This window comes from Raphanus sativus, chromosome 7 (assembly GCF_000801105.2).
Source record: "Raphanus sativus cultivar WK10039 chromosome 7, ASM80110v3, whole genome shotgun sequence".
Classification (NCBI taxonomy): domain Eukaryota; kingdom Viridiplantae; phylum Streptophyta; class Magnoliopsida; order Brassicales; family Brassicaceae; genus Raphanus; species Raphanus sativus.
In genome coordinates, this window is record NC_079517.1 from 2448494 (window position 1) to 2472986 (window position 24493).

Sequence of the window (24493 nt, forward strand, 5' to 3'; positions counted from 1 at the left end):
AAACTAGCCGTTCGGGGATTCAGCAACGGTCATATTTAGAAACTTGACCGTTTCAAGTCCTCTCTACATAAACACACTCCTCACGCTCATCCCACACCACACTCACATCGTCTTCTTCATCATCATCATCAGAGAACACAAACCCACTTCTCAAAATCCAAACTTTCCATAAAAGAAAAAACTCTAGTCATGGGTTTGATCTCATCTCCCTCAGTGGAAGACTCTCACTACTACACACACAAGATCTTCCTCTTCTCCAACTACATCCTCCTCGGAGCCGCCACGAGCTGCATCTTCCTCACCCTCTCCCTCCGCCTCATCCCCTCCATCTGCGGCTTCCTCCTCATCCTCCTCCACTCCACCACCATCGCCGCCGCCGTCTCCGGCTGCACCGCCGCTTCCTGCGGGAGAAACCGGTGGTACGCCGCACACATGGTCGCCACCGTGATCACGGCCATATTCCAGGGCTCCGTCTCCGTCCTCATCTTCACCAACACCGCTAACTTCCTCGGAAGTCTCAAGTCGTACGTCCGTGAGGAAGATGCTGCTGTGATCTTGAAGCTCGGCGGTGGGCTTTGCATCGCGATCTTTTGTCTTGATTGGGTCGTGCTTGTGTTGGCTTTCTTCTTGAAGTATTACGCATATGTCGAGGGTGGTGATGGAAGAGGGGTTGTTGCGGTGAAGAGGAGCGGTAAGGTGCAGAGTGATGAGAATCCTAAGGATTGGCCGTGGCCTTTCCAAGTTTGATGAAGTTTAGTGTCTCTGTCTTCTTGTCGTTTTGAGAGAGGTATATCAGTATCAATTGTTGTCTTTTGATCTGTGTTCTGTCGGTGGTGATGTGATTTGTTCATTTGTTGTATCTGTCATTGTCGACAATGATGACTACATAATAAATATAATATGTTTTCTTTAATCAATTTTTTTTATAATCAAGAAACTTGTTAACAATCTCAAAACACAGTACAAACCCAATCTTTTAAAATTACAAACTAGGGCTGGGCATTCGGAGGTCCGTTCGGGTTTCGGTTCGGGTGTAATCGGGTGTCGGGTTTTCGGATATGAAAAAATCAGCACCATTCGGATATTTAAAAAGTTCGGGTCGGTCTCGGTTCGGGTGTTGTCGGGTTCGGTTCGGGTTTCCTACCATACAAACAAAACCGTTTACACCCGATATATTATATGGTGTCGGATCTTAACCGGGTTTTGGTTAACCGAACACTAATTTGTACCTGGTTAGACAATAATTAATACTCACTAATCTTTTTGTATTTGACAATGATCTTCCAATACAAAGTACCAAACGAGATCTTCCAATACAAAGTATCAAACGCAAGACCAAACGACTTAGAAATGTATGCAAGTCTTACAAGACAAACTAAAAAAGAAACATAATTGTAAAACCAAAATATAACTTTATTGAAACTGAAACCAAATAAAGCTCACAAGTACTGAAATGAAAACCAAACAAGAATCATTATCCAAAACCAAACATAAGCAACATTATTCAATGAAATGATAAAACCAAATCTCTAAAACTTGAAACTTCAATCTTCAACTTCGACTTTCAAACTTGAAACTTCAATCACCAAGGTTGTGAGCCTCAAACTCTGACACAAGAAGACAATCGATTCAGTAAAATAACCCATTTAAAAAATTTAAAGAAGAGAGCTCAGTTGAAGTAATATACCTTTCTCAAGTTTATCAAGCTGCTCAACGTCTGCAAGAATCTGTTCGTTTGTGATGATGCTTTCACCAAGTTTAATATCAGCCAGCATCCATTGCTCACTACACAGAAGAACCTCTATCATGAAGTGAGTTAAGCAGCTTCTGTGTGGTTCTAATATCCTGCCAGTTGTGCTAAACGCACTTTCTGAAGCCACAGAAGAAACCTGCATAGCAAGGAGATCTCTGGCCATTTCAGCTAGAACCGGATACTTGATTTTGTGCACTCTCCACCATGACAGAACGTCAAACTCGAGTCCCATTAAGAGTTTAGGAGTCTCGACAGCTTCCTTCAAGTAAACCTCAAGTTCATCCCTTGTATCTTCACCCTTTTCAGCTACAAGTTCCTTGTACACAGCATCCATCCTCTCATAGCCGAAATCATCAACAACCAGCTCCATTCTTTCTGATGCTTGCTCTTGAGACTCTGGACCAGGGACACTAGGCGCTTGAGGTGACTGCGAAGCTTGCCCTGAAGACCCTCTGAACCGCAAGCTATACTCCTTGAACATGCTTTGGAGAAGATCACTCACTGATCCTAGCATTTGCTTAGCCTCAAGACTGTCTTTCCCATACAGTTTCTCAAAACATAGCTTAGCAAAATGCATCTTATTCCTAGGATCAAAGATTGTCGCTAGGATCAACATCTTATTAACACCTTTGATACCATCCCAGTACTTCAAAAACTTCTTCAACATATCTGATGCTGTCAACTTCAAGTCAGAATCAAAGCTATTAGCTAAACCAGTGAGATTTCTCTCAATGGTAACTATCTCACCATAGCATTTGTATGCATTGACCGTAGAGGAGGCAGAGACAATCAGTGTGCTGTTGTAGAAGATGACCAAAAAACGAATCAGCTTCTCAACACCACTCCAGTCGCTAGCAGTAGGTGGTCCACACCTCTTAGCTCCATTATCTACTTCCAAAAAGTAGTCATTGTACAGCCTATCTTCTGCTTCCATCCTATCAAATGCTACCTTAAACTGGAGTGCTCTAGATAACATAAGAAAAGTAGAGTTCCACCTAGTCTTTATATCAAGAGGCAAGCTACCACGAGTCATCTTACCAGTTGTGACTCTTTGATCAAAAGCATTGAGCCTACTGGTAGAAGACCTAACATACTGAACCGCATTCCTGATAGCTAGCACATTATCGCCTAGATCACTCAAACCCTCCTTAGCAATCAGATTTATAATATGCGCAGCACACCTCATGTGTAAAAATTCCCCATCTAAGACCAAAGCATCAGGAGATATTGAGCTAAAGACCCTATGGAACTTCCCAAGAGCAGAAGTGTTGGCAGTTGCATTATCTACCGTGATACAGAACAATTTCTCGATACCCCAGTCGGCTAAACACTGTAAAAGAGTTGTAGCAATGGTCTGACCTTTGTGATCCATCACGTACTTGAAGCCAATGATCAGCTTCCTCAGCTGCCACGATTCATCAATGAAGTGTGCAGTGATAACCATGTAACTTGCACCTGATATGCAAAACACAAGAATTAAACGTATAAGTGTTTGACATCGTATGCAAGATGAATCGTATTGAAATATTTAATAACCAAAACACATTACCTGTCACTTGAGATACCCAAATATCAGTGGTAAGGGAAACCCTTTGTTTGCTTGCTGTAAGTAAGTTCTTCAATGCAGCTTTCTTCTTAGCAAACATCTCGACAATGTTTCTGGTCGCAGTCCTTCTTGAGTGAGGCTTGAAGAGGTTAACCTTGCAATTTAAAAGAAGAAAACAGTAAGAAAATTGATGACTTTAAAACCAAATTACAAAAGTAAGACATTATAAAAGTAAGTAAGTTTGATGATTTAAAAAAACAAAAAAAAAAATCAAAAGAAAATGTTGTACCTTGTCGCAGAAGTTTTTAAAACCAGTACTTTCAATGAATGAAAGTGGCAATTCTGCTACCACCACCATCTCGTTACAAGCTTCTCTGAAAAGCGCTTCAGTCACCTTGGATGCCTTTAGGTTTCCTCCATTACCAACTTGCTGTTGATTTTTTTTGTTCCTAGTCAACCACGCTTGGTGTTCTTTGCAGATTTGAAGATGCTGCTTCAGGTTAGAAGTTCCTGACTTGGATGCACATGAAAAGACCTTCTGGCAATAGTGACAGATACACTTGTTTCTATTCTCTTTGGTTCTGGTGAACTGCTCCCACACAGTAGACCTTGGGACAACCAACTTCTTCGCCTTCATCGCTTGAGATGATGCTCCAGATGTTGCATTTGCATCGGCAAATGTCTCTTGGTACTCTTGGTCTTCACATTGCATTTGAACATCAGTCTCTTGGTTATCAAAAGCTGAGGATGTCATCTGCAAGAGAAAAAAAAATTAGTATTAGCTTTAGAATATATGAAAACAAAAACAAAACAAAAAGAACTAACATCATCACACGTCTACATATAAATGAAAAGAACAAGAATTATTACAGACAATAAGAGGAAGAAAACAGTAAAAGAACTAACATCATCACACGCCTTGTATCTCAGAACTAACACTAGAATAACTAACATTACAGAACTAACATCACACGCCTTAATACTCAGTACACACAATAAGAAGAATAAGTTCTTAAACGCATTAAGACGCATGAGAAGTTCAGAACTATAAGCGACAATTCAACCCAATATCTAAAATTGAAAATAAAATACATGACTTATAAGAAAATAAAGCACCTTGATTGATTACTTTCTTACTAAAGAGGTGAATTGGCTTGTGAAATCTAACGATACGCAGAGACATATATACTCGATGGATTAAGGGTTTCACTTTCATCGAAGTCGGTGATTCAAAGATATTTGATTTTCGGGTTTATGGAAAGGATTTCGGGAAAGGATATACGGGTGTTGAGATTTGGGAAAGGATTGGGAGATTTTCTCAGGGATTTCCGCAGAAGATCTTTGTGTAATCGAAACAAAAGGGGGTAGGGTTACACTGAAGGTTATGTATCGATCGGTTATCGGATGTAATCAATCGGTTGTCGGGTTTTAAACCGAACCGAACCGACACCCATTATAACTTCAAAACAGGAACCGCATGGTTTATTAAGCACATCCAAAACCGACCCAAACCGGCTGAAACAAATAAATAAAATAGCAATAGTGATCATCCCAACAAAACAAGGCTAAAACGCACATACTTTATCTAGCATATGTTCCAATACAGAGAATCTCCTTATCATTGTGATGGTGAGGAGATTGTGCATCATACTACTTTTCTTTTTAAGCCCTGATCTCTCGACCAAATATCCAGCTGAAAGGTATGTCTCTTGCAGTGTCTTTGCCTCTCCCTTGAGCCCTCTCTTCCAGTTTGCGGATCCTAGCAGGCAATTTACAGAGATAGTCCTGTTTCATGCAATTTAAAAAAAGAGGCAAAAGTCAGAACAATAAGTTATAATACAATCTAACAAGAAGAGGTTTTAGATGTTCGTTGGCTTACCTGGGCCTTGTGTCCATCACCAGAGAGACCTGCCAAGTTCTCCACGTTCCACCGCCTGACAAGAAACTCCAGTATATCAGCATAGTCCCTAGCAGTGTAGACACCAAGCCTCTGCGCCACGGAGGAGAAGTGCTCAAACAGATTGTCATCAGAGCCATCGTGCATCAGATGAGCAGGCATGGCTATCTTTTTCCTCATCATGTCAGCAAAGCCTACGACAGTGGTGTCGGGATCGATCTCGAAAAGCTTCTCTACGATCTTGGTGTAAGCAGTCTCATGACGCTTCTCATCAGCAGCGATGGTGCCGCAGATCTGCGCTAGCTTCGAGTCCCCAAGCTTCTTTGCAAGTCCAGCAGTGTTTCCATGAGAGATGAAGGTAGCTCTCTCTTGAAAAGATGTGTAGATGAAACCCAAGTAAGGGTTATTCTCAGTCTTTGGATCCTAAAGAACCAAACAAAAAAATAACAAATCAATTAGATTATATAAAGTAGACATGTTATATTATTATAAGAGCGTTTTACCATTCCAGAACCAATCAGATATTGAATGGTCTTTTCAATCTGCCTCATGTCCACTCTTCCAGAGAGGTAAAGATACTTGTTGAGAAGATCACCATGCCTATTCTCTTCAGCAGTCCATGCCCTTGTCCACACAGCCCAAGGAGTAGGACTTGCTCCCGTCTCATCTCTAACCCCATCCAATGTATTAATCATGGTCTGGTAAGTTGGGAGTGCTTCCTCTGTGATCATATCCCCAACAAGCACTACAAAGTAGTCATCAGAAAGCTCTTTGCACCTCTCTCTCAACTCCCTGACTTGGTCATAGAACCCTTCTGACTCAGGTTCAGGGAGGAAATCAGTTGGCTGCCATGATTTCTCGACGGGTTTTAGGTAAGGCAGCAGGTTGTCGTTAGCCCATCCTTCTAAGGACTTGAAGATCTCCAGCTTTTGTGGTGGCATTGAATATTTCACTTGAAGATGGACCTCACGTGGAGGGAGATGCGGTTTCCTTCCATTGGTGACCTCTCTGCAAATCCATTAATTAAAAGGAGATTCAGAAAAAAATGATATAAAGTTTTTTCAGCAAGATTTCACCACCGGAAAGAGATGAGACGGTTACGTGTTCTGCAGGTAACCAACTTGCAAACAAGTTACAATCTTTTCTAAAAAAAAAAAAAGAAGATCTACCAAACACGAGAATAATCAGTTCTTGAAAGCAAAAGAAAAAGACACTGATGCGTGACTGACTCAATTAATGCTGATAAGAAAGTTGTGGGGGCAAGACAAAGCATTCTGTAAATTTACAGATGTTCTCACCAAAACAATACAAGAAAATTTCCAGACCTAACTTGACCAACTACTTTGCAGCTATAACATGCTAAACACAGAGGATTAGATGGAGTCCCACATCTACTGAAAGAAATCAAAGACAATATTAAAATGCATTAAAATAACAAGACAGTACTGAACAAACAAGATTGTAGCCTGAATAGGCCAACAACCCAAATTAAATGATATTAAAAAAAAAAAGAGTAAATGGAACAATCAAATCCATGCATGCATATGGAATGTTTCATAGTTATGAATAATGTAAGAGAGATTACACCCAAAGAGAAACAGATCAATTGAATTCGTAGAAGAAAATGCAAAAGAGATTGTTTATGGTTCGGTGACCAAACATGTCCACAGGTTGAGCAGAAAGCAAATCAACAGAAAGAGTAATGATGTATGAATCACTTTTACTAATTAAAATGTGTGTTTTATTATTGATCTGCATTTTTAAGAACAAACATGACAGAAACAATATATTTAGATAATTAGATCCAATGTTGATCATGACTGATCGAGGAAAAATAGAGATGTAAAGATTGGAAATGAAGAGAGAAAACTCACGTAGAGGCTGGACGGATGGTAGAAGACATGAAAACTCTAGACGATCTGTAGCCATGAGGATGAGAAGAACGTTGATAAGCGAATGGGGATGAGGTAAAAGCGATCCGATCCATAGCCATAACCATTGCTTTTTTTTTCCCTTCCTTCTTTTCTTGATAACAATGGGGACAAGATTATTATAGATGAGGAATAAAACGAAAAAAAAAATAGAAAATAGAAAATTTTCGATGATAACAGAGTGAATTTGTCTGTATAGGTAGGTATTTAAGGAGGGAAGAAAAAGCAAAGGACGAGAAAGGCGAAGAAACAAACGAGCAAATTGAGAAACTCTGCAGCGTGATGATGTGATATGTGTGTTAGCAAATGTGACATTTCAATGTCCCTTTGCTTTATTATTACACGACAATGCCATTATGTCTTGTCTGCATCCTTTTTTTTCTTCCTTCTTTTACCAAACTGTTTCTGTTGTTGTGGTTACTGTTAATTTTGCAAAGGCCCATGGGTCAAGTTATTATATATACTTATGGGCTTTTGGAGCCCAATGAAGCTAAGTTTATTAAAGAAACACACTCCTGTCAAAGATCATTATAACGGTAATCTACAACAAACAAACGCAAAACAAAAAAACTTATAGTATTTTTCAATGGTGAAAACTAAATTGTATAATTCATTGTATAAGCTTAATTTGATCACAAACAGAACATCATTTATTTATCTGACTGGTTAAAATGTTTAGTTTTATTTATAGTTCCACATCTCTACCAAACACCCAGCTAAACGAGACGGATCCCTTTGACTGACGTTTGACCCTCTCGTTGGCTCTTTCCTCTAACCTCTTGATCCTCTGCGGCAAGGTGCACAGATACTCCTGTGCTTTCCTTCCTTCCCCCGACAGCCCCGACCCCAAACTCTCCACCTTCCACCTGCCCAACAGAAACTCCAAGATACCCGCGTAATCTGCCGCCGTGTAGACTCCGATCCTCTGCGCCACCGCGGCGTAGTGATCGAAAAGCTCGTCGTCTCTGCCGTCGTGCATGAGGTGAGCCGGCATGGTGATCCGCTTTCTCATCATGCTCGCCAGCGCCTGCACCGTTCCATCCGGGTCGAGCTCGAACAGCTTCTCCACGATCTTGGTGTAGGCTGTCTCGTGACGTTTCTCGTCGGCGGCGATCGTGCCGCAGATCTTGGCGAGTGTTGTGTCGCCGTAGGTCGTGGCTAGCCTCGCCGTGTTGCCGTGAGAGATGAAAGTGGCGCGTTCTTGGAACGACGTGTAGATGAATCCGTTGTAAGGATTGTTTTCAAACTTCGAGTCCTACAAAATGTTAATAATTTAATATTAAGATTATGAAGTTTTAAAATCATGAAAATTATTAAGAATTAAAGAAAAAAAAAGGATTGTAACACAAAAACTTTATGCTGAATAAAACTAGTCCAATGTAACAAAAATTACGCCAAAAATAAATATATTCTCTGTAAAAAAGTTCGGTAGGGTAAATAAGGAGCTTTAAAACTTCTCAAGTTAATATTGAAAACTGTAAACTTAATATTTAAGGAAATTTCTTTTGAAAAAGTGAAAATCTTCATGCTATTAAAAAATTCATACATTTATCCAAAAGTTGTCTTATTAAGTAAATCGAATCTTTATTTTAAAACTCTTTAATGAAAACGATTGGCAAGAAAATGACATTAAAAAATGAATACTTACCATACCAGAACCGATGAGATATTGTATAGTCCTTTCAACATGTCGCATGTCAACACGACCACATAGGTAAAGATACTTGTTAAGCAAATCACCGTGACGGTTTTCCTCCGCCGTCCACGCTCTGATCCAAACCGCCCACGGCGATATACTTCCACCGGTTTCATCCTTAACGCCGTCAAGCGTGTTTAACGTCGTTTGATACGTCGGAAGTGCTTCTTCCGTGATCATATCTCCGACAAGAACGACAAAGTAATCATCAGGAATCTCCTTTGTTCGTTCTCTGATCTCTCTGACTTGGTGGTAGAACTCGTCGTCGTTCTCAGGCGCTGGCAAGAAGTCTTGTGGTTGCCACGAGTCTTCAACCGGTTTGAGATACGGTAGTAGTTTGTTTTCTGCCCAATTCTCCATTGATTTGAAGATCTCGAGCTTCTCTGGTGGTATTGTGTGTGTTATTTGATTATTTACTTCTTTGATGGGTCGAAAATTATTGCACGTAACGTTCTTGTTCCTGTAAATAAAGTTAAATTAAGTACCAAAATAAATGGGTCCTTCGTACTTTCTAAAAAGATTTGCGATATCTTTTACAATTATAGAAAGAAATCTCGAACCATAAAATACATTTTTAAAACCATGCATGTCATCTATTTTCATTTTATTAATTAGAAAAAATGAAAAGTAAATAAGTTACTAATCTATTAGCTTGATTTTGACTCGTTTAATCGCAATATCTTTGTGTTGAACAAAAAAAAATATTTAGAAGAAAAAAACACTTTATGGACTACATAAAACGATTGGTCCATTCTCGTTTGCTTTATGAGCAGAGTGGAGGCGTTGGGTCATTGTTTCCAGATTGGAGATAGGGATTTCTAATCACTTTAGTAAAACTATTATACAGAGACAAGAAAGATTTCTTGATATTTGATTTTTCAATCATTGTAGTAGGTGAAATTGTTTTTTTTTTAATACAACTCAGCTTATTAAAGTGGAATGGTACATATTGCCTGACAAATACAATCTACCTAACCAGTTTTCGATTTAAACGTTGTTCATCAGCGAATTGTATTAATTATCAAAAGTATCTTAGAATTCAGTGTAAAATGTTTTGTCTTTTTTTACTAATATAGTATCTTTAAGAAAATCAATCAAAACTTATTTACAATATTAAGATCACCTAATGATGACTAATGTCACGATCCCTGTGAAAACAAACACCACGCAATGCATGTTGTAAGCACACAGGAAAGTTAAAGGTATAGTCATTCTGCAGTATAAAGAAAATGTTTTCAGGTGGACCAAGAAAAAAAAAGTTGACATCATGATACGAATCATGAATAAGCAAAGAAATATACATGGAATCCAATGTATCTTAAACAGTATTTTAGTCCCACTTAATATGACAATAATGACTTTGGCTAAACGTTAAAATGTAATGCTCATGTCATACCTCAGATCGTAACAAAAAATATGTAATAAAACGTTAAATCTCATTTGAGCAACCACATTAACGAAACTGCATAGTAATTTTATTTATTTGTGTTTGAAAACGACGGGATAATATTATATTTAGGATAATTACGTGATAGATAGAAAACAGAGAGATCGATAATGATATTCAGGTCACCCTAAGACCCTACTAAATGTTCATGTATTATGTATATCCAAAGAAAATCGAAGATCTAAAGTAAGTATCAAAAATATTTAAAGGGCAAAGAAATTGTACCTAGCATGGTTGGTGACACAGGAAACTTGAAGAAGGCGCGAAGAAGAAGATCCACGGTGAGGAGAAGTTATCGACGCCGGCATATGCGTCATCACCGGCGAGGACAAAAGCAAAGCTATCGACATCTCCGCTCTCTCTTTCTTTCTATCTCTCTCCTTGCAGATCTCTTTGATTCTTTCTCTCTCTCTCTCTCTCTCTCGTGCTTGCGCGTTACAAGGTGGAATACCTCTCTTTACTCCTTTATATATACCAAGTAAAGTTGACTTGAGATGGAGTGTTCCGTTCTCATTGATTATTCTAAATATCTGATTAATTATAGTATTACTATAGTACTCCTTAAGCAACCATTGACAACTGTTTATAGTTCTTAATATATCTACCATTACTTCGTTTATTTTAATCAATTATTTGGAAGATTCGTCTAACTTCATATCGTTTTGATGTATAACTTCCGCAAGAGAAGCCATTTTTTCCTGGGGAAAAACAAAAGTACTAAACAAAGTATCAACCAAAAAACCTCTAAAGTATTTTTAAACCACCACCATAATAATTATTATTATATATTACGAACTAGAGATAGGCAATAAAAAGCGAAGGTGTTCAAATAATTCAATAATTTGTCCATAAGAAACTAGATGTTATTAATATTAAGTATTATTGTACAAGTTGTGATTTAAGTGCGTAACCAACTGTCTATCCAGGATGTTGCTCAAAACTAAAGCTGTCGTCAAGCAACATTTGGTTTTTGTGTCACTAATTGAATAACGAAAGTACAAAACCCAAAATTAGAAGATACCAATTCCATAACTTTAACGCTATTGACCGATCTAACATTCCACTCTAATAAGAATCCGGTAAGTAATACTCCCTCCATTTTATTTTATTTTTTTGTTTTAGATTTATGCATATATATCAAGATCATATCTATTTCTACACATTTCCAAACTAAAACATCATTATTTATATATATATAACCATATTATAACGAATAAAAAATAAATTAGAGAATATTTTTAAAATTTTGTACTGAAACTATAAAACAACACTTATTCTTAAACGAAAATTTTACTTTGCAACAACAACTAAATTAAAGAGAGAGAGAGAGAGTACGCAATACTACCACATGATTTTTGTTGTTTCACTTGAAAATCTATTCATGAATAAAATTTATTTGAATTTTATGATAATTTACGTTATGGTAGAAAAGAACAATTTTCGTTGTATTTATCTAAAGTAAAAACAATTATTTTATTCTTTTTAGATAATTGGTAGTTTCTAATTTTATAATGACTCCATAACGCATAAGCATTATAATTATTATAAAATTGTTATAAAATATTAAAATAAAGATAGATGACACAAATTTTTGTTTATAATTTATAATGGTTTAATTATATAATTTATGAGAAAGTAAAATTTTAGATACAATTTCATCACCACCGAGAGTCATTTGAAGGTTAATTGTTTTACAAAAATCTTGAACAATTTTATAATGTTATTTATGGTTGATAGTTTTTTTGAAATTTTTAATATAATTTAGTTAAATTTTTCATTTTCAACTTTTTGGAACAAAATATTTAATAATACGATTTATATTGTCCATTTAAAAATTGAGTGGTCATGTTCACCATTGTTTTAATTTTTTTATTTATCAAAAAAGGTAAAAACAAGCTATGTTTTGTTCTATTTTAAAGTTATTAAATTTGAAACTAATAAAAAAATTATATCAATTTATTGTGATTATCATAACATAAAAACATTTTATCATATTTTTAGATAGAAAGTGATTTTCTATTAATTTATGATGATTTTGTAATGCATAGACGTTACATAGAATTAAAATTGAAACTATTAGATAAAAAAGTGAAAATAATATTTTTTCATTTATCATCATTCAACTAATTTTTTAAAGTTATGGTACAATAAATTTATTATAACTAATATTTACTATCGCCAACACTTATTTGAAGGTTATCCGTTTTTTTGTCATCATAAAAAGTCTTAAGCAACTATGTAACATGTATGGTCAATAGTCTTTTGAGCATTTTAAAATTTATTTCATTTTTTTATTTCGAGTGTTGGAGTAGAATATTTTTTAATCTTGTTATATTTCACTTTAAAATATAGCAAATGAGTTTACTGTAAATTTTATTAATCATATTTACCATTTTATTAGTTTAATTTCTTTAAAAGTTAAAATTAAATCGAACTAAAATTCAATTATATTATAAAGCTACTCAACTTAAAGAGGGAAAAAATAAATTTATACATAAAAGTAATCATAGAGAACCTGTAAATTATCTAGTAGTTTTATATACATTCCATTTATCTTTTTAGAATTACTACAATCAAAATTACTTAAACGATTAATATGAAATAGAAAGAAAAAAAGACATGTCATAAAATGCAAACATCAAATTTAAATTATATATTCTCTTTCTGAAACTTACGAGTATATTCTACATCAAGAAGTTAAGAAAATGATATCTGCCAAAAAAGGTAGTGTCCACAAATGATATACAGTATACTAAATAAGAGGCACATTGGTTTGGTACTTTGGTAGGGAGTTAGCAAATATTACCACAAAATCAGTTTGTGCTTTTTTTGGAAACAAGAGAAAAACACAAGTCTGATCAAATTCCAAACTGAAAAAATAATCATAGAGAACCCTGAAATAATCTAGTAGTTTTTATCTACATTCCATTTATCATTTTAGAATTACTACAATCAAAATTACTTAAACGATTAGTTTGAAACCGAAAAACAAAAGAAAAAGACATGTCATAAAATGCAAACATCAAATTTAAAATATATATTCCCTTTCTGAAACTTGCGAGTATATTCTGGATGAAGAAGCTTAGAAATGATATCAAAAATAGTGTCCACAAACGATATCTACTAAATAAGAGGCACATTGGTTTGGCACTTTGGTACTTTGGTAGGGAGTTAGCAAATATTACCACAAAATCAGTTTGTAGATTTGACATCGTGTTTTTTTTTGGAAACAAGAGAAGAATACAAGTCTGATCAAATTTCAAACTGAAATAAAAATAATCATAGAGAATTTTGAAATTATCTAGTAGTTTTTAGGGAAAATTTGGATAAATACACCATGATGAGATTTTATTTTGATAATTACTCTATTGCTTAATTTTTTTTGAAAATTACACTTTCTACTAAGTAAATTGACTAACTTATCCTTATTAGTTATTAGATAGGGATAGGAGAATATTAGAATTTTGAATCGCTGAAATCAAATAGAATACATAAAGTAAACAACTCACAAAGCTTACATGAGGGCTAAATTAATAACATGATGAATAGTGTGACAATGTTATACTCATATCACATTATCTGTAGAAAAACAAGATATCAAACCATACGGCAGATATCAAAACTCACTTCAGGTTAGTTTAGTGCTCATAAGAGGGTTAGACTTAGACATGTCATAGAGGAGTCTGCCTTTGTGGTCTTCGTCATGTCATAATTTATAACAGACAACTGTTATAAATGATGTTGAATATTAAAACCTCTCAGTGAATATGAACAAAACACACAAAATAGAAAATTTAATGGGTGAATCGAGAAAGGCCTTACGAAAGTTCGGGTTCTAAATTTTGCAGGTTGCCATATCACCTTAGGATGTTTTATAAATCATCAAGGGACACACCAATTTGAAGCAACTGTCACAAGAACATTACGAATCGTTTCCAAGCCATCCCCGAAACATCTTCAGTACGTGGGACAAGACAACTGGCAATAAACATAGACGTGCATATGCTTCATAGTCAACATGTAAGTATATTATTACACCAATTAGTCTGAAAAAATGTATTGGATCGTAAGTTTACATGAGTCTTTAAATTTTGATTTTATAAATTATTTGAAGAGATTTATCCAATTACAATTCTCAAAATGTTATATTGTATATTTATTTCCCAAAAATGATGAAGTAAAATTTATTTTTTTGAAATATAACATCCAACTTAAAATAGGACAAAAATGTCTTATCACTTATAAAAAGAGTTAGTTTTCAAAAAGGAAAAAATGTAGTGTATTCTCCAAATTTAGAAACGAAAATAGGGTATTATTCAAATAATCCCTAGTTTTTATATACATTTTATTTATCTTTTTAGAATCACTACAATCAAAATTACTTAACCGATTAATATGAAACCGAAAAGCAAAAAAAAAGACATGTCATAAAACGCAAATATCAAATTTAAATTATATATTCCTTTTATGAAATTTGCGAGTATATTCTGGATGAAAAAATTTAGAAAATGATATCTGCCAAAAAGATAGTGTCTACTAAATAAGAGGCACATTGATTTGGTACTTTAGTACTTTGACAGGGAGTTAGCAAATATTACCACAAAATCAGTTTGTAGATTTGACATCATGTTTTTATTGGAAACGAAAAAAGCCACACAAGTCTGATCAAATTCCAAACTATAATAAACGTAGCACTATTGTTGTTTTGATGATTCATCTCAGTTTTTTTTTTGTCCACCACTTACTTCATTACTGTGGTTAACTTTAGTTTGGTGCATCTGGCCTCAGAGCTCATTTAGCCACACGATCCTCAAACACTAGAATTTCCAAAATACAGAAATTAAAAGAAGCATAATCAAAATAATTTGGTAAACACAAAATATCAAAATAAAATTCGGTGAAGATCCGAACAATGTCCACCATTTAAGATCACCGTGATCAACTGCTTCGAATCAGCTTTATTCGTACTTCATTTTTATGATAAATACTTTTAAAATTAAGTTAGAAACCAGAGCTGAGAACTTGATCTTATTTTAATAGAATAAATATATAATTTTTTATAACACAAAAATGTAATGATTGCACAAACATATGTTCATATATATGAGTGTTTGTTTAATTTGTAACTAGATCTTAATCCGTGCATCTGCGCATGTACTTATTTTTTATATAAATAAATATTATTTAAATATTTATTGGTTTATATGTTAAATATGTATCATATTTTTTTTTTTTGAAATACAACATTCAAATAGTTTATGTGCTATAAAAAATAGTGATTCGTACCTGTTACTAACCTTTGACAAATTAATATTGACTTATTGATATGTTTGAGTAATATTTCTTTTAACTTGAAATTGTTTTCCAAATGTAATAAGAATTTAAATATTTTGATCAGATATGAACCATATGATGAGATTTAGATACATTAGAAAAAAAAATTTGGTTATAAACATTGTTTTCCAAGTAATTCAAAGATATTTAAGTTTCAGTATTAAATTTTCTTGTTTAAAATAATTAACAATAACTGAAATGGTTAAACATATATGTTAGAAAATTTTAATATATATATATATATATATATATAATCTTAGGCGAGATTTAATTATATTAAAAACAATATTCAGTTACAAACATTTCATATTATTCTAAGTAGTTTAAAGATCTTAGCATATATAGAATTTATTGTTCAAAATAATTAATGGTGAGTTAAACATATATTTTAGGAACGTTCATAATATTTTTTAATATCAGATTTAAATTGAATTTTGTACAAAATAATTAATGGTAACATTATCAAAATTTAATATTGTTAAAATCGATTTTAAATTTGAATATTCCTAAAAATTAGCTAATTTGTTTTAGGAAATATATTAAACACAAAAATTAAGCTAAATCTTATTAGGAAATGATTTAATAAATAGGAAAATACAATAATTACTTAAAGATGGTTTCATTTAATTACTTTAGTGATATCCATTGTAAATAAGTTGGAAAACTTAAGGGTATTTTATATGGGTATTTCTCTTTTAATAATATAGATGTAACATTTATAATAAACCAACTGTTTTTACTGTATGTAATTTGTTAGTTGCTCATAATGTGGTTGGAAATTAGACCAATAAAATGATATGTTATATAAAATATCCATAAATTTAGGGTTTACCCAAAGATTTAAGGTTTATGATTTAGAGTTTAAGATTTTGTGTTTTTAAGATTTAGCGTTTAGTATTTTTGATTTAGGATTTAAAATTTATCCCAGGGTTTATGGTTTACCCAAAAATTTAGGGTTTAGGATATAGGATTTAGACTTTTCGGTTTAGTATTTTGCTGATTATGTTAAAAATATAAAAAGTTTTGCAACTACCCTTGTTTTTATTTATTTTTTACTTTTTTAAAAAATATACATAATATAACTTGACAATAATTTTTGTTAAAGATATTGAATACTGTATGAATTAAACTATTGGTTGTTTAACCTATAGATTCACCCTAGAAAGTGAACTAAAAAATAACTCTTTAAAAATTGTATGTAAATTTTATTAATCTTCATAATTGTTTTTGATTAAATTGCTGGATTCATTTTACATAGAAGAACTAGGTAGTAATCAGCGATGTGCGCGGAGTGAAATTGTTATAAAATCATTTATTATAATATTGTTCTAAGAAATTTGTTGTATAGCTTTTTTGGGATATACGTTTATATATCCTTTGGACTCAACTGATCAATTCAGATTTTAGATTTTAGAGTTATAAATTTAAATTGTATTTGGATAATTTACAAATTTTGGTTTATATTTGGTTCGAATCATTACGGGTTCGGTTCGGATTCGAGTTCAGATACTCATTTTAATTATGTTTAAAAAACCAAATATACTTAACTCCTCAAATTCCGAAAATAAAATAATATAAAACATAAAAAACTGAATAATGTAAGACTAAATATTTAAACTTACATAAAATTAGTTAAATTTAAATAATTAGATGGAGAACAAATAATTTTTTTCAGTATTTTGAACATTATTATGTTATTTTTAGATATATATTTGTGACTATATTGATATTTTTAGATATTTTCATATTTTTTGAATATCTAATAGATATAAATTTAAATTAATTAACATATTTAAATATATAATTACGATTTAAGATATTTTTAGTATCCAAAATATTTTAGTTTGGATTAGATTCGGGTCTATTTAATCTGGATATTAAAATTTTAGATCCATCTGAATACTTAATCAATTTAGTTTTTTTTTTAATATTATTTTGAAATCTAGTTTGGTTCGGTTATATTGATCCATATATGTTACCCAGACTTACTTTCTTTTACTAATATAAAGCAAAATAAAATAAATTTAAAATAAATATTTTGGACTTGTTTAACATATATAATTATTGGACTATTTTTGTAATAATACCAATAAAAATGGTGGGCCTTATGTCAATATTGTTGGGCATGTTCCAAAATTGGCGTAGTCTATAACCACTAATGTGTATTTTTTTATTAAAAATTATTGGTAAATATAATAAAACATGATTCAATTGAATGAAAAATGTTACAAATGCGTGGAAAATAGTGTGATCTCTACACTCGGCACATGAATTATGTTTTTCAATCAATTTCACAAATCTTTTTTTCAAAGCTTTTTTATTTCTAATTTTTTTTCTAAGTAATTTGATTATGTTTCTAATTTTTCATTAAATATGCAAATTCCATAAAGAAAAACAATATTTGATTGAACTAAAGATCTGACTTTGTATATGTAGTTTTTTTTACCTCAGTTTTCTTTATGCATAATCAATCACAATTATTTATAGTATTCATGTATAGAATCCTCAACTATGTTTAAGTTTGGCAATATATGAAACTTTTAATTTCTCAAAACATTCTCATTTCAGTATTTTAGTTGATGTGAGTTATAATAATTTTGTAATTTTTTTCAAATGATATTATTCAGTTTTGTACAGAGAAAATTTCAGTACATTAATACAAATATTGAAAAAGTAGGAATTAAATATAAGCTGAATAAAAAAATTAGTGTAAACACATTAAATTCATTGCGGTGAAATTAAAAAAAAATGCGAACGTAATTGTTAAACAATTGTGAGACCGACAATATACTCAAATTGAAATCGATGTAATGCTGCCACGTATCTAATGTAGTGTGAAAATATTAAAGACAATGTTTTTCTAACTTATGTAACTTTGCGACATAGCCTCATACCCTGAAAATCTCAAATCCTTTTTCATAAATGAAATACAGATATAGAAAACCACATAAGATGCCCAAAAATATAGAAATCACATACACTGACTGGTAATTAACTATTTTCATCAGTTTTATGGTAAAAAGATCAAATTCTGATCGAGTTAGTTAACATCTATGGAAACCCAACAAAAAGAAATCTAATCAAAGCCCGGGTCGCGTGAAACCAGCTCTTGCATTATTCTTAACCCGACCCAGTTATAATATAACCCGTTTTAAAAGTCACGCGCTCGGGAATAACATCATTAACGGGCCCACGTCCCTATGCGGATATATTCAGTTAATGATAACGTCACCGTCACAGCTAAGCCAAAGCACTCACGATTCGATGAAAAAAGGTGACCGCTTATAAACGGCGTTTGCTCACAGAAGAATAAAAAAATAAAAGCGAAAGCTAAACCCCCCCGAAAATCGCAACAACCACCATGGCCACCGTCTCATCCGCTTCCGCCGCCGTAACGGAAGGCGCGAAGGCCGTCACGCCTCGGCGTACGAACATCGGAAAGCTGCGCGTGATGTGCAGGTACGGCGGAAGCGTAGTCTCGCTCCCGCAGGCGAAATCGCCGCGATACGTCGGCGGAGACACTCGGATCGTCGCCGTCCCTCCCTCAGCGGAGACGAGCGTCGCGTCGCTCGTCAGCCACCTCGCGGTCGCGCTCGGGATCCCGTACGATTTCAAGGTCAAGTACCAGCTCCCCGATCAGGAGCTGGACTCGCTCATCTCCGTGGAGACGGACGAGGACGTCCAGATCATGATGGAGGAGCACGGATACCTCACGTGCGAGTCCTCGGCTCCTAAAACGCGCGTGAGGCTGTTTCTCTTCCCTTCGAAATCCCGAGGCGGCGCGAGTCAGGGAGATCTCGCTCAGTGTAAACCTTCGGTGGAGGCGGAGGGGGATGTTGATTGGCTGGGGATAGGAGAGTCAAATCCCACTCGCGATGAGTTGACTCAGCCCGTGCTTCAGCACCCAAAGACTGACACGTGGTTCGTGGACGCGCTGAAGGGGGTGGAGATGATGCAGACTGGCGGGGATAATAATAATAATAATAGCGGGAGTAGCGGCGGAAGCGGAAGCGGCGGGATCTGCGGACAGGAGTCGATGATGCTCGAGACTAATTCGTCGTTTGGCTCCACGTCGTCCTCTGTCTCTTCCAGCAAATTGCCTCCGATGAAGAGCACCGGGGAGGATAATAATAACACATCGAATCCTCAGGTTAAGTTTGCGCCGATTGAATCACTCACAAGGTATATCCTACTCTCTCTATCTTCTTCATTTAAACAATTGCATCATCGAATAGTGTGTTTATAAGTGTATACGTCCCTCTAAAGCTTGTACATAGTTCATAGTCTAGGCAAATCAGTAGCTTGTCTTGCTTATTGTGTAACGACCTTGTGTTATGGTAACTATCAATACCCTCGGGTGTATGTTATTATCGTATTTGAATTTGAGGTGTCATAAGGAGTGTATATATTGGCAGGAGAAAATGTCAGTTCACGTTTAGTTCAATAGGCGATTCTTTTTACTGATAAACCATTCTTCCTTTTCTTTTTTTACTATTAACAGCGGCAATCATGTGGTCACGCCAATCTCTTCTCACGAGCTACCAACAAGCCTTCATGTTTTGGAGACCAAATCATCTTCAAACCTGTACGAGCCTAACCTAAACAAACCAGTTCCAGTTTCCGGGTATCCACCATTTCTGAACCAAGCTCCTCAGCAACAGCAACAACAACCTATCTACGTGGTTTACGCAGGGCAGCCGCCTTACATGACTGGAAACTCACCTATGACATACCAGCACATGAACCAGATACACTATCAGCTCCCGCCACAGCAATACCCAGTCTATTACAGTCCAGTTGAGCAGTATAATCCGAGGTATGTTCAAGCTCCTCCGCCTGTGAGACACAACACCGCTTTAAACACCCATCATCAAGTTGGATCCCCAGTGGCCCGCACCAGCAGCCCTCTACCTCCAGAGTTTTCCTCGCAGGTTTACCTTCCACCAAAACCTGTAGTAGATTCATCATCGGTACAAGCATCAAGTGAAGCTGCTGTTAGTACTACATGCAAAGATGATTTCAGCTACAACGCTGACCTCGATGATGATACAGCTCGTGCTCAGATTTACAAATCTCAGCCACCCGCTCCAATAGTATCGTCTGAGTTGCAGACAATGATGCTGACTGAAGCTCTGGGTCAGCTAAACACCCACAATGGTTAAGACTTGAGAGAGAGCATTAAAAATCAGTTGAAGTTCGTTTTCAGGTAATTTGGTTTTACAATTTTGGTTTTTTGGTTCTCTTACATATATATACATACTTCTGCTTTTCTTGTCTCCTTTGGTGACCCTTGTCTCACTTGTTTCACACACTCGCTTGCTGTAATACTTATATAACATGATGATCCTATTTTATTTCCTTTCTGAAGTTTACATTTTATAAAGAGATATGTTACTATATGATTACTTCTTTTCGTTAATTAATTAAATATATAAATCTCGCTGTATTTATTGTTCCCAATTATAGATCCTGAGATCTGCACCGTCTACGTGTCTCTTAAAGCTCAATCTTGTTCGTAACCTCAACTAGTTACACGCTACACTGTACCACATGCATCAGATCAAATCAAATCGTGAGATAAATTTTGAATTCTGTTTCTGAATGAATGAGGGGTTTCCTGTGATTGGATTTTAGGGATCCCGTTTAAGGATAAGAAACACAAAAAATGGTAATGAACGCCGAGCGATCTTCGCTGATGGGAGGAGAGCTACCTCTTTAACTGCGTTTGAGCTTCTTCACGAGCTCCTCGACGATGCCCAAACAATTCGTCTCAAGGAGTTCTTCTTCTCCGATCCTTCTCGTTTCCCTCCTTCGCCTCAGCGTTTGTATTGTATACTCAGTGGTGAATATCCGCCTCACGTTGATGTTTTTGTGCTGCTCGTCACTTATAATTTGTCATTAGTGTTGAGTTACGTTACGTTTTAGAGATCTTCTTGGGATCTGTTGTTCACTGTGAAGATGTAATTAGTTCCCTTTTTTCTGGTCCGACTTAATACAGAAACAGCTGGAAGTGTAACGGTATATGGTCAGTTGGTCACGAACATGTTTCCCATGCAATTTGATTGAAGGTTTGTGTATCCATAGTCTTTAATATGCAAAAATACATAAATATATATGTAGTCTTAAATATGAATGTAAATGTTAGGATTTGAGTTCATTGCGGATTCTTGATGTTACTACTTAGTACTTACTAGGGCGTTCAATCTATATATATCTTCTTCAAACGTTTTATGTTCGGTTAATGTTGTTTAAACATTTTCGACAGAACTGAGGAATAGTGAGTTGAGTCTATTATTAGACTTTTTTAGAATCATTCGACTTTTCTGACTGTGACAAGACACAAGGCTGTCAGGACCAAATCAGTAGATTATAGACCACAAGTTTTGGGCTTTTTGGTGTATATAATAAATAGAGTGGGCCTCGTATGCATGCTTAGGCTTTCGGTTAAATGACAAATCTAAAGTCTCCACTCTCTTTATTCCGACGACAAATTACTTAATTAGTAATTAGACTAAACCTGTTTGAGACTATTTATGGCTTGTATATATCCGTATCAGGCGTGTTGTTAAACCTTATCATAATATCCGAAACCAAGTGTACTTAACACCTTAATTTTTTTTTTAATCTTGTGTCAAATTTTTAAACAAACAACAACTATCATGTTATGAATATTATGTTTATGGATGTCCAGTCCATTAGATATTTACTTGTAATCTTGGCCCGTTTATGGCCCATTGTATTTAGGCCCATGTCGCCATGTATTTCCTATATAAGGAACACTTTGATTCAATAATAAGATCAGAGTTTTCACAACACGTTATCAGCACGAGAGCTCTGACAAAACCCTGAATGAATTTCGAAACCCCTTTTCCCAGCAACCACCATAAACCCTAGAAATCAGACGAAACTTCAAAACACCGTATCTCCTCAACCCGACGGATCCAGACGACGAGCCACCTATCAAATTCAAGATCTCGACGAGACGAATCCAACGCCGTCGACCTCATCGCAATCCGATACCGTACGCGTTCTCACGAGCTATTACAAGAACCGCCGTCAACTTGATTCAAAACCCTAATTCGGACGCAACTTCAAATCGACGTATCTCTCAAACCATAAGGAGTTAGCCGACGTTCCATATATCAAATTGAAGCTCTCGACGAGAAGAATCCAGCTCCGCAAACTTCGTCTCAATCCGACTTCAGACGCGTTCTCCACCTCCGTTTCAATCCGCGTTGACAATTTCCTTTTTACTAAAGGAAACCCTAGCTGTCTTTCCATTCTCATCCGACCAGCACACATACTGACCATCCGACGAATTGATCAGCACCCGATAAGCCACCAGACGATCCGACAGTTCATCCAACAGCCGGTAGAGGTTCCGGACGATCCGATCAGCCCGTTCCTTGCTCGCGATAGATGTTCAAGCCGTTTGCGGTTTTCCTCTCCTCTCTCTAGGTGGTCCAGTTTCAGATTCTCTCCAATCTAAAGGTAAATAAAATCTGAAACATCCTTTGGAACCATATCAAAACGAATTTGGTTGTTTGTTAAAGGATTGAACATTAAAATTTGATGAACCTAAAAACCTAGGACAATTGAATCCCTAAATAAATTTGAGGAATTAGGATTTGGTTTAGTTCTCCCATTAAGTTGCTAGATCAAACGGTCATTAAGTTGTTAGAAGCACAAATATTCCTTATTCAATAAGAGATTGATTAAATCAATTAAAACCAAAACACTAAGTGTTCTTGAATCTCGAAAACATCATTGATCTGAATGATCAAATCGATTTTAAACTTTGAAGTTGATCATCTCCTAAAACATAATTATGATCGATTTATTATAAACCCTAAAAACTTACTATAAAAAAAAAAAAACTTTATATTTTCAGAATATTTCTAGAAAATGAAACTTTCTATTTTTAGAAACTTACTATAAAAGGAAACTTTCTATTTTCTGAAACTTACTATAAAATGAAACTTTCTATTTTCTGAAACTTACTATAAAAAGAAACTTTCTATTTTTAGAAACTTACTATAAAAGGAAACTTTCTATTTTTAGAAAGTTACTATAAAAGGAAACTTTCTATTTTCAGAAAATTTATATTTTCAGAAACGTTCTATGAAAGGAAAAACTTTATATTTTAGACATATATCTAAGCCGTGTGACTTGTTTATTAGGAAATCATTAACTCGATTGTTTGCTTGATCACACGATTCATATGATTGATTTTCTTATAAAGATTGAGTGATATATAATATGAGATGTCGAAAATCAACTTGGATTATGCTGTCCTAAATCTCTAAAGAGATAATCATTTAAAATGTGCACTGGATACCGAGGTTATCCTAAAGTCAAAAGGACTTGGTGAATGAATCACATAAGGCGATATTGCCAAACGAGAAAGATTGATACATGGCAGTATTAGTTATTAGCCACCATCTAAATGAGAGTCTAAAGAAATCAGTATCCCAGTAAAGAAAATCCACTAGAACTTTGGACCGCCTTACAGCGGAGATATGATCACCATAAAACGGTGCTATTACCAAAAGATAAAATTTGAGTGGAAGAACCTGAGATTTCAATACTATAAGTCTGTGGATGAATACAACTCGGTTCTGTTTAAGATAGTTTCAATGTTGAAACAATGTGGTGAAGAAGTAACTGAACAAGACTTTCTCTAATGTGTTACTGCAACAGCAGTATAGAGAAAGAGGTTTCACCACCTATACTGATTTGATATCCTGTTTACTATTGGCTGAGACCAATAATGAGTTATTAATGAGAAACAGTGAGATGAGACCTCCCGGTACAAAATCATTACCCGACATTTCTAGGCTGACTTTAGAGCCTAAGAAAGAAAGTAATCTCGTCCAGCACAACAACCAT

General features: G+C 34.8%; 4 protein-coding genes across 5 annotated transcripts; 2 read left to right on the forward strand and 2 right to left on the reverse strand.

The window, feature by feature from the left end:
• Positions 1-94: 94 nt before the first annotated feature.
• On the forward strand, positions 95-913 carry LOC108817492 (uncharacterized). Its single transcript, XM_018590203.2, has one exon. The coding sequence runs from the start codon at positions 190-192 to the stop codon at positions 745-747; it is 558 nt and encodes a 185-aa protein (XP_018445705.1). The 5' UTR covers positions 95-189; the 3' UTR covers positions 748-913.
• Positions 914-4815: 3902 nt separating this feature from the next.
• On the reverse strand, positions 4816-7432 carry LOC108817491 (stearoyl-[acyl-carrier-protein] 9-desaturase 5, chloroplastic). Its single transcript, XM_018590201.2, has 4 exons — positions 7071-7432; positions 5700-6204; positions 5179-5619; positions 4816-5084 (listed from the first exon to the last, which is right to left on the reverse strand). Exons 1-4 carry the CDS (start codon positions 7193-7195, stop codon positions 4962-4964), a joined length of 1194 nt encoding a protein of 397 aa, XP_018445703.2. The 5' UTR covers positions 7196-7432; the 3' UTR covers positions 4816-4961.
• A 282-nt stretch (positions 7433-7714) lies between these two features.
• On the reverse strand, positions 7715-10848 carry LOC108814102 (stearoyl-[acyl-carrier-protein] 9-desaturase 3, chloroplastic). Its single transcript, XM_018586596.2, has 3 exons — positions 10496-10848; positions 8776-9283; positions 7715-8382 (listed from the first exon to the last, which is right to left on the reverse strand). The coding sequence occupies exons 1-3, from the start codon at positions 10618-10620 to the stop codon at positions 7813-7815; spliced, it is 1203 nt and encodes a 400-aa protein (XP_018442098.1). The 5' UTR covers positions 10621-10848; the 3' UTR covers positions 7715-7812.
• Positions 10849-18851: 8003 nt separating this feature from the next.
• LOC108818190 (uncharacterized) lies at positions 18852-21683 on the forward strand. Of its 2 annotated transcripts, XM_056990951.1 has the most exons (3): positions 18852-19786; positions 20106-20810; positions 21239-21683. In XM_056990951.1, exons 1-2 carry the CDS (start codon positions 18966-18968, stop codon positions 20764-20766), a joined length of 1482 nt encoding a protein of 493 aa, XP_056846931.1. In that variant the 5' UTR covers positions 18852-18965; the 3' UTR covers positions 20767-20810; positions 21239-21683. The 2 variants fall into 2 exon arrangements, with proteins under 2 accessions (XP_056846931.1, XP_018446588.2); XM_018591086.2 differs by lacking the exon at positions 21239-21683 and having other exon boundaries at positions 18853-19786; positions 20106-21003.
• Positions 21684-24493: the final 2810 nt, after the last annotated feature.